Source organism: Halyomorpha halys, unplaced genomic scaffold (genome assembly GCF_000696795.3).
Source record: "Halyomorpha halys isolate HHAL.00 unplaced genomic scaffold, Hhal_1.1 Scaffold67.1, whole genome shotgun sequence".
NCBI lineage: Eukaryota > Metazoa > Arthropoda > Insecta > Hemiptera > Pentatomidae > Halyomorpha > Halyomorpha halys.
Window position 1 is genome coordinate 698,811 of NW_027111562.1, and position 9,877 is coordinate 708,687.

Here is a 9,877-nt window from a genome sequence, read left to right on the forward strand (position 1 = left end):
TATTATATATTCTATTATTGAATTTGTTTAGCGGGTCACTGAAGAGAATCTAGGAGGGTGAATTCCGGAGAGCAAATTTGTTGATCGGGTGAATTGAAAAATTGTGAAAGGGTGAAATTGGAGGAGCAGAAATGAGAAAAGAAATAGGAATGAATGAAACATTTGTATTTGTTGTACAGACCAAAATGGATTGTAAAAGGAAACTGTAGGGGGGAAAAAAATTGTTTATTATATCTTATTACTGTATCTCTTTTTTTTTTTCTGATTATACCATGTATGTGTAATTTATATAAGTCCGATTACGGATTGATAAGTATGCTGTGGGAGATATCAACTTGATGTATTTGGGCAGCATAGATAAATAAAGTATTTCTCTCTCTATTTACACATATTTATAAGGTGATTTATTAAGTGCAGTTATTTATTCAATTAATGTTTTTTTCTTTTTTATAGTATAATGTTATTATATATTATATAATTTATATTGTACTATTATAATAATAATGATAGTTTATTGGATATTTATAGGAATTTGTAAATGTATCTCTTTAATTATTTTTATAACATTAATTTATTTATGAACTCGTGCATATAATTTACTTAAATGCTAAAATTCTGCTTTTTTATCATATATTTATATATTTTCATTTCTTGTTTCTTTCATTTTTATAATATTCATAACGCATAATTATAATGACATTTAAACTTAAATTTAACCTTTGCATTACATATAACGCGGTTTCGAATGGATTATATACAAATTAATATTAAATAAATTTCTCTTGTATAGGGTTACTAGGCTAGAGAAAAAAATAATCATCCAAAATATTTTAACTTTCGTTTAAGTTTTCGTTAAAAACAAAATCTTTTTCTGCCTCGAGTGCAGTGGTAGCTACATTTTATTTTCGAATGTAGCATGAAAAGATAAGCAAGTGTGAGATATAACTTCTCCAAGATCTTTATCAGAGGCAACTTATTCTAGATCGGATTCATCAATGTATGCAGAGTCCTGCGTGCTACCAGTCTTCGACACACTTTCACCAATTATGCTGATGCGGTTAGCGCAGGGAATCGATTTATGAAGAGATTTACATATCGATATACCGCTAGCCATCGATAGGGATCTTGTGCTTGTGTTTGAGTTTGCTCCGGGGCAAGGCCTTCCTCGCCAAGCTTTGCCTCTGCAATGCTTCTCGTTTTTCTTTTTTTCATTGGATCGTATCGTCATATAAATTTAACACGGCTTAATTGCTATGATATGTTCTGCCAACTATAATGCCAGTATAAACGCAGCATATAACAGTGCTACTAAGATAGTAAATGCTGTCATGACGGCAACTATTGTACAGTTTCCACCATGGGAATGACTGCAACAGTTGACACCCAGTGAGTTATTAGTAAGCCTGTTAAGTGAGGGTAACAAGCATTGAAACTTTCAAGATATCCTCCTAATATTATAAGAGCCCAAAAGTCAGTAATTTCACCCCAATTTATGATTACTTTAATGAAAACAATGTATAATCAATAGTCAAAATTAAGTCTGCCATGTATAGGTTGAATAAGAAATGGCTGCAATTTCAAATTTAAACTTTTTTTTTTTTCATTTGGAGCTGAATACCTTTAAAACTACCAACAACAGAAGAAAATTAAGGTATAATTTGAAGTAGAGTAACTTTACTAAAATATGAGCCCTAATAGAGCTATTTACGCTCAATACTTTCCGAGATATAACTTTTTAAATACTATATAGACATAATATCCTATATAGACATGCTAAAACATCAAACAAGTTTATAAAAACAAGTTTGTAGTTAAGTAAGTAGTTAACTAATAAACAAGTTTGTAATGGATTGGCAATTTAGACCGTTTGTCTAATAAATGCTGTAATAGTCGGAATCGACGATCACTTTCTTGTCTTTTTAGTCTTGTATGTGGATTCCATGTCAGTCGTTTGTCTAGATGTAGTCCTAAGTAAAGGATCTGTTCGACAGGAATAAGAGGGGTATTATTAAAGGATATTGTAGGACAAGAAATAATGGGTTTACGACGAAGGGTAAATGTGATTTGGTGGGATTTATTAGAACTTATTTGGGCAGGGAATATTAAACGTAAATGTATAGTGGCTTTTTATTACAAATTGTTTTATTTAAAACTGTCAAGATATGGGCCTCCATATTCAAGATTATTATATGGATTATTTCTCCCCTCTGTTATCTTAATCGAGATTGTGTTTACTCATAGCGGACGATTCCTGAACATGGCAGTACACCTCTCGCGTGTCCCATTGGCCCCACAATCAATTATCATAATTGTCTCCAAGGCGACCGGACAACACAAGTAATGGCCATCATCCCCTCAACTACCCGGCGATGAATATTTCAGGAAAATAAAAAGCATAAAGGAAGCGAGCCTTCATTAGGGCGGTGGGGATCAGGAGACTAATTTGAATAGTTTAGCGCCAACACTCTCCGATCAACATGGACTTATCGATAATTCATCTGGAGGTTGGCCCAATCGGAAAAATTATCTAATTGCTACCCTAAGATGCAGCCGGCATTACTTTTTCAACCCTTGTCTCTTCTGGTCTCAGTGTAGGAAGCGATCGCGCTACACAATTTAACAGGTTGAATAATAAAAATCACTTACCTGGATGGGTATCGAATTACATCATTACTCGACGATATTCTCCAGTGTAAACAGTCAGAAAGGCTCGAAGGAAACTTTCCATTGTTACGGTGAACGTTTAAATTTTTCAACTGAATATATAGTTTAATGATATTTTTACTTTCACTTAACTATACATGGAATATATAGCAAGGTGATGGTAGTGCGATCGAGGAAAATTTCGAATGCGAATTCATATTTATAGTTCAAAAATATTAAGTCGCACGGAATTGAAATTACAAATACCTCAGATGTAACATTAACTTATTAACTAAAATCGACTTACTACAAGTTCCAACTTATAGAATCGATTTTTGAATTTTTTTTTTATTTTATCCAAAAGGGCTCTATCGATTTTAAACTCAGTGAACCAGTAAGCATTTACGTGTCACTCAAAATTAAATTGTATTCATTGTTTTTTTCTACACTTATCCAAAACCTTTATATAACTTACTTGCCTACTAAGTTATTGGCGAATATAATGATCAACACCGCTTAAAAGAATACGTGAAGTTGGTAGCAATAGTAACTAATTAACCTGGTGTTTCCACTAAGTAAGTATTCAAATAAGAATAAATAATATCTGTATACAGGAGTTATTGTATTAAAATTATCTTATTTTTATTTATCTTTCTTGTTTTATCTATGGATAGAGCTATTGTAAGAACATTTAAATGGTGCTAAATATGTATTGTATATATGCACACTGTTATATCTGTTCATAATCTTTTGTACGTTTAAGTAAAGCTCTGATGGTGTCCTTCATGTACAGTAGAGATTATGTACATGTATGTAATATGGTCCATGATATTTTACTCATTAATTTTGAGAGATATATACATTAATTAATGATGAAACCAAGTAACAATTTATTTTTCACCAGTCCAACGTTTCGGCCATTTTAGCCATCCTCAAGGACATCTTCAATTATAATTTCTTCCTCACATTAATTTAAAGTAACTTTTGCAGGCTATTCTGCCCAGGTCATTTCCATTATTATAAGTTAAAAGCCTATTTTTTAAAAAATTTAAAATTATTAATATTCAATTCTTCTTATATAAGACCATCCACTATAAGACCATATATATATAATATAAATGGTTTGTTATATGGTAGTGAATTTGTTGTTGGAGGTCTTATATAAGAAGAATTGAATATTAATAATTTTAAATTTTAAAAAAAAATAGGCTTTTAACTTATAATAAAGTAAATGACCTGGGCAGAATAGCCTGCAAAAGTTACTTTAAACTAATGTGAGGAAGAAATAATAATTGAAGATGTCCTTGAGGATGGCTAAAATTGCCGAAACGTTGGACTGATGAAAAATAAAAAGTGTTGAGACAAAAAAGGATACAAATTTTTTATTTATTTAATAAATAATTACCTTGTCTCAAGAAATTGAAATAATATAATTAAAATTAAAATAATGTTGCTTACGAAAAATTAAGTTAAATTGAAGTGTGAACTAGAGGTGCTACGTCATGAAATTATGGCAAAAGTCGGATTGAAATGATATTTATTTTTTTTCCTTGGTCATTTCATTAGGTTGGGAGTCATCCTACAGAGTGGGGTCAAGTTTTCAATCTGTGATATGGGGATAAAATAAAACCCGCTCAGACCGGAATCGAATCAGTGCAGTTTCGAGGTCACTATGATTACGCTTTAACACAATCGCCGGTAACATCTTCACTCGATGTGGTGTATTTGGAGTACAATTCCTTATTTAGCAAGATGGGGTATGTTAGTGTGGCTCGGTGCAGTCACCCCAAGATGTTGTGCTTTCTAAATCTCCTTCACGATCTATCATCACGATCCGCATAGATATCGCGTAAGGAAATCTTGTTAGATAACATCCTTTCTTCCTCCGGGAGCAGCGGGGAAGGCAGCTGCTTCCCGAACACAGTACACATGTTACCGAAGGTGTCCAAGCTCATTTAAAGGGATCTATCTTTTCGCACGACATCTGTTTCAAACAATTAAAAAAAAAAACTTTCGTTGAAGATTAGATGACACACAGAACATTAGTGATAAATGACTGGTGTGAGGCCGAAACGTATGCATGCATAAATGTATCCATGTCAAAATTAAAGCTTCATTAGGACCGAAAACATTTTTTTTGTCTTGCCGAAACAATGGCCCGCTCTGGCGGCACGGTAGTATATTAACGGTGGTACAGGTGCATCGGCCTTCTGGAACATCTTTTTTGTTTCATTGTGTTTGTTGGTACACCTGAGTTCCGGTCGATGGGTGGCCATCCGCCTTCCAGGACCTTTATATCTTTCCTTGATGGAAGGATGATAATATTAAATCGTACAAGGTAGAAAAAAGAAATTAAGTGAAAACCTTTGTATCTGATCCAAATATATTAATGTGGTTTTAATGCTGGTCATACGCACCCCAAATACCGTCTCATTGGTGTTTATCCATAAGAAATAAACAATGATAAATTTCATACAGTTTGAAATTTTATCCTGATATAGTAACACTGTTGAGCTTCTAAATGGAAAGATATATAAATAATGAGTTCATAACTTTGTATACCTGTATTAAAGAGAGAGAGAGAGAAATACTTTATTCATTTATGCTGCTCAAATACATCAGGTTGCTCTTTCACACAGCATACTTATCAAACCGTAATCGGACATATATAAATTACATGTTATTATAAAATAGAAAGAAAACAATTTTTTTCCCCACAGTTTCCTTTTACATTTAATTTCGGTCTATACACCAAATACAAATATTTCAATTCATTACTTTTTTCTTTCCCATTTCTGATCCTCCAATTTCACCACTTCATAGTGTTTCCGAATTTGTTCCAAATTCACCCAATCAACAAATTCGCTCTCCTGAATTAACTCTCCTAGATCCTCTCCAGTGACCCGCTTAACAAATTCACTATTAGACGGCAATGTGAGATCAGACCATTAATAATAGTCACAGCAGTAGATCAGTTTACCAAAAAACTAACAAATAAATACATTTTACGAGAACAAGACTAACAGATTCAAAATATATACAACCATTAGATTTGATGTCAGTTATACAATGGCATGTTACAGATATGTGGATAATCCATTGATAGAACTCTAATAACATTTCTAGTGGTAATGAAGGAAGATCCAGGTTAGAAATATGTAGGTTTAGGTGGTTGGGAACTTTATCATGGAAGGATTGATATCTGGTTCTGGCCGAATCGGCAACATTGAGGTCCTGATGGATGACTTGATTTGTCACAAAGTAAAGAGCATTCAGGATTTTGCGAGGATAAATTCGATTGTTTAATGGAGCCTCACAGCTAAAAATAAAATATATATGAAAAACTGACCTAGTAGCTTGGTGACAGCACCTTGCTGGTGGGAGAGGAGGTCATAGTGCCGGAATCTGGAGAGTTCCAGCAGTCGCTGTTGGTGGGTCACCAAACTGGCGAGTGGTTGCTGAGTGGCCGCGAGTGCATACAGTTCTCTCAGTGTGTTCGCTGCAGCGCCTCCTCCTCCTGAAATATACAATATTATTATAAACTGTTATAATATTTTACAAATATAAAACTAAATAAAATATTACAAATGTCTTTTTAATTTCCTAGCGTTATTACATAAGGAATGTATTGTAGTCGGTTAAAAATTTCGATGTGCAATTTTCAAAGGACTTTGTAACTTTTGAGTCTTTTTAGTCCAAACAATAAAAAAATTATTTTTGGCATTGGTCTGTCTGTGCAGTGATCATCTCTTGAACAGTGTGGCTTCATTGCTTTATATTTTGTAGGGTTTCAAACCCAGGTGCCTACATGCCAAATCAGGCATTCAGTATGCGATGACCGAACAACCTGTTCTTCTACATTGTAGCACCAAAATGTATACATCCCCGAGTAAACGTAAGAAACAATTATTACGAATAGTGAATTTTTTTTACGCGCTTTGCAAAAAATATAACATTTTATGAGAAATTCACATTCAAATTTTTCGAAAGGCCTTCTAGATGTCGCCACATTCAAATAATTCAAAAACTAAACATTCCAGATGCTCATTAGAAAGAAAATTAATTTACTTAAAAAATAACATTAAAAATTCTTTATCAGACCAATAATGTAATAATAGTAAATAAATAACAAATATATAAAAATATTTAATGATAAATAAATGAGTAATAATAATGTTAGGTTAATCTGTAATTAAATATTTTAAAATTTAATTGAAAAGTGACAAAATATGTCGATTTGGCTAAATTTATTGACCTGGGCAAAATATCCTGCAAAAAGTTTATAATTGTGAGATTTGAGGTATAAATGTATATTTAAAATCGTCCTTAAGGATGGGAAGGTTGCATATTTAAGGTAATAACAAAGAATATTTGATAATGAACATTGATACAATTTTTTTTAAGACAATAGTAAAGATATTAAATAATATCTAATAATTCGAATGATTCATAAAAAGATTCTTTATTGAAATTTGCACTGAAAGCGGAATGTAAAGCCCTTCAAGTGTTCACTCAAGATCAATTTGAAACAACAGATATTTAAATATCATATGACGTAAAATCCTTGATGCTCCTTATTACGTCACAATTAAACTCATTCACAAAGACCTTAACATCCCATTCGTTGCAGATTTGACCCAAAACAGATATGCGTCTTTTCATTCCAAACTCCTTAAGCATCCTAACCCATTAATTCTTAATCGTTCATCCTTAACAATCCCCGATAATCCTACGAGGCGTCTGAAAAGAAGATTGCCACGGGACCTTATAATTCAAATTAATGTTTGAAGTACCACCAATGGGTGGTTCCTTCCCAAGATTTTCAAGTGTATATGAAACATACTACATATTTACCTATTGTATTATTTTGTACAGTTGTAAATTACATTAAATAAATAATAAAAAAAAATATCATATGCCAATAAATTAAAAGAAGAAATAAATAAAATTTATTACTGTTTGGAGTTGGATAAACATAATTCAGTCTAATTGAATATAATATAACTATATTGCATTATCAAAATAAATTTTAAAAATTGAAAAATTTATAGGGGAAGTGAATTTTATATTCCGCTCATATTTTAGAGAAATGTATTATATAAAATATTATTTTTTGGTTATGCAATTCTATAAAATGGAAGGTTCTTCTGTCTATATCATTTTGTTTCATGAAGCATGTAATGAGGCCTTTAGGAAAGTCTATTACGTGAAGATTTTTTTTTTTTAATTTTTCTTAAGCTAGCATCGAAAACTTACGGAAATTCAGAATTTAATAGTAGATAGAATAATAACAAAGACTTAGCGAAGCCGAAGGTTCGATGGCAATATCACTAATCAGTCCAGTGATGTCCCTCTAAACCCAAATCATTCTTAACGCAATCCTCCCATCTACGTTTTAGTCTACGCCTTGGACGTTTACTGGCCAGTTACTAAATGTTACAACCTTACAAACCAACTTATTCACCGCTAGGCTGAGACCTGAATAATATTTACCGGGTGCAACCTCAGAAGTCTTCTAAATTCTCTTAATAACTCACCTTTTTATTATAAATTATTTTATTTTTAAAAACTTTAAGGCCCTGTTTTTCGCTTAGTGTAAGAGGGCATGTTTTCCATCCATAAAGAACCGTGAGAAGGATAATAATTTTATAAATTCTAATTTTTAAGATTTGGACAAAATGAGCGAGTTCAGCAATTTCGAGAAAAATAACTAGTGATTTTTAACTTTAATTAGGTTTTTTATTTTCCCCTTCAATTTCGGTTTTTTTTTCTCTTGTTATTGTAGAACCTAAATACTTGAACCTATTTATCTGCTCGAACGTATTTCCTCCAATATCTTTTTTTTTTTTAATACTTTTTTATTTATTGATAGATATTACATCTGCCACACAGTTGTGGGCAATCGGTAATACTGATGAATGATCTCATACATACTAAAATAAAATAAATATTTCGAGACCTACTTTCTTACTAGAATTTATGAACGTAGTTGTATTTAGTATTATAGTTTAATTGTTTTCACCCAATAATAAAAATTCAGCAACATGCACAAAATGGTATTTTACTACCTAAAATTAAACCCGTTTCGGTATACATCACATTTTTAATGGTGGATTGTAGACATAAGAAATTATATTTATTTTGATTTGACAGAGATTTTCTGAGCTCTACTCATGTATAATACATAAGTTTTCAAGGAATTATAAAGGATGTCTATTTAATTAAATTTAGTTATGATATCTCACCAATCACATTCGTATTCGGTATATTTTGAGTTTGATGATTAGTTTTAAAAATCATTTAAAAAAAAAACATTTTTTTTTCACTGCAGGCTTTTTTTAATATTTATTTATTGCTATTTATAACTGTACATTATAATACATTTAATAAATCTGATCTAAGTTAAATTGGAGTGTTACAGGCTTGTAGAGAAACTATCCATTGGGGTAGCACTCTAATGACATTTTACATTAGCTGGTCTCGTGGCCATCTTCTTTCCAGGCGCCTCGTAGGATTGTCAGGAATAGAAGAGGATGCAAGTTTAGAAACTAGGGGGTTTGAGTGGTTAGGAAGTTTATAATGGAAGGAGTGATATCTGGTTCGGGATAGAATTCGGTTACATAGGGAACATTAAGGTCTTTATGTATGATTTTATTTGTGACAAAGTAAGGGGCATTGAGGATTTTACGAAGGATTTTGGATTGTAAGGATTGAATACGAGAGAAAAGTGACCATTAATTGAGAGAAAAGTGATCATCAATATATATAAATACAGAGTTATGTTATAGACACACGGACTGGAACTCCAGAGCTGGAGATTAGATTACGCAACGAGTGTACTGCTCTCAGTGGCCTCAGGTTCTAACCTTGTTCGTTTTAGCGAATTTCCTTTCTCCAGGAAGTCGTCTCGTCGAAATTTTTATTTTCTAATGGGCGCCAGTATTATATTTAGACTAGAATTGTTGACATTATGTTTATTTTCCGCTAGTAATTATGAAATGTTTATATATTTTTGTTCTTTCCCGCGTATAAGATGGATGTATAAGGTTGTGGGGACTTAGTGAGACGGCAAATGCTGGTTATTTTTCAATATAAAAATTGCTAAGCTCGCGCTTTCTGTCCAAAAAGTTAAAAGTTAGAATTTACAAAAGAATTACCGCACCAACTGTTCTTTATGGATGCGAGACGTGGTCTCTTACACTAAGGGAAGAAAAGCGTCCTAAGGTTTTCGAAA

At 32.2% G+C, this 9,877-nt stretch overlaps 1 protein-coding gene across 1 annotated transcript in view; it reads right to left on the bottom strand.

Moving 5' to 3' along the window:
- The window catches only part of LOC106692699 (paired box protein Pax-6), a 190,304-nt gene that overhangs the window by 84,545 nt on the left and 95,882 nt on the right, over nucleotides 1-9,877 (bottom strand). Inside the window, exon 3 of the mRNA XM_014438795.3 lies at nucleotides 5,993-6,160. Coding sequence (XP_014294281.1) covers nucleotides 5,993-6,160 — 168 coding nt within the window. The remainder of the gene's footprint in view (nucleotides 1-5,992; nucleotides 6,161-9,877) is intronic.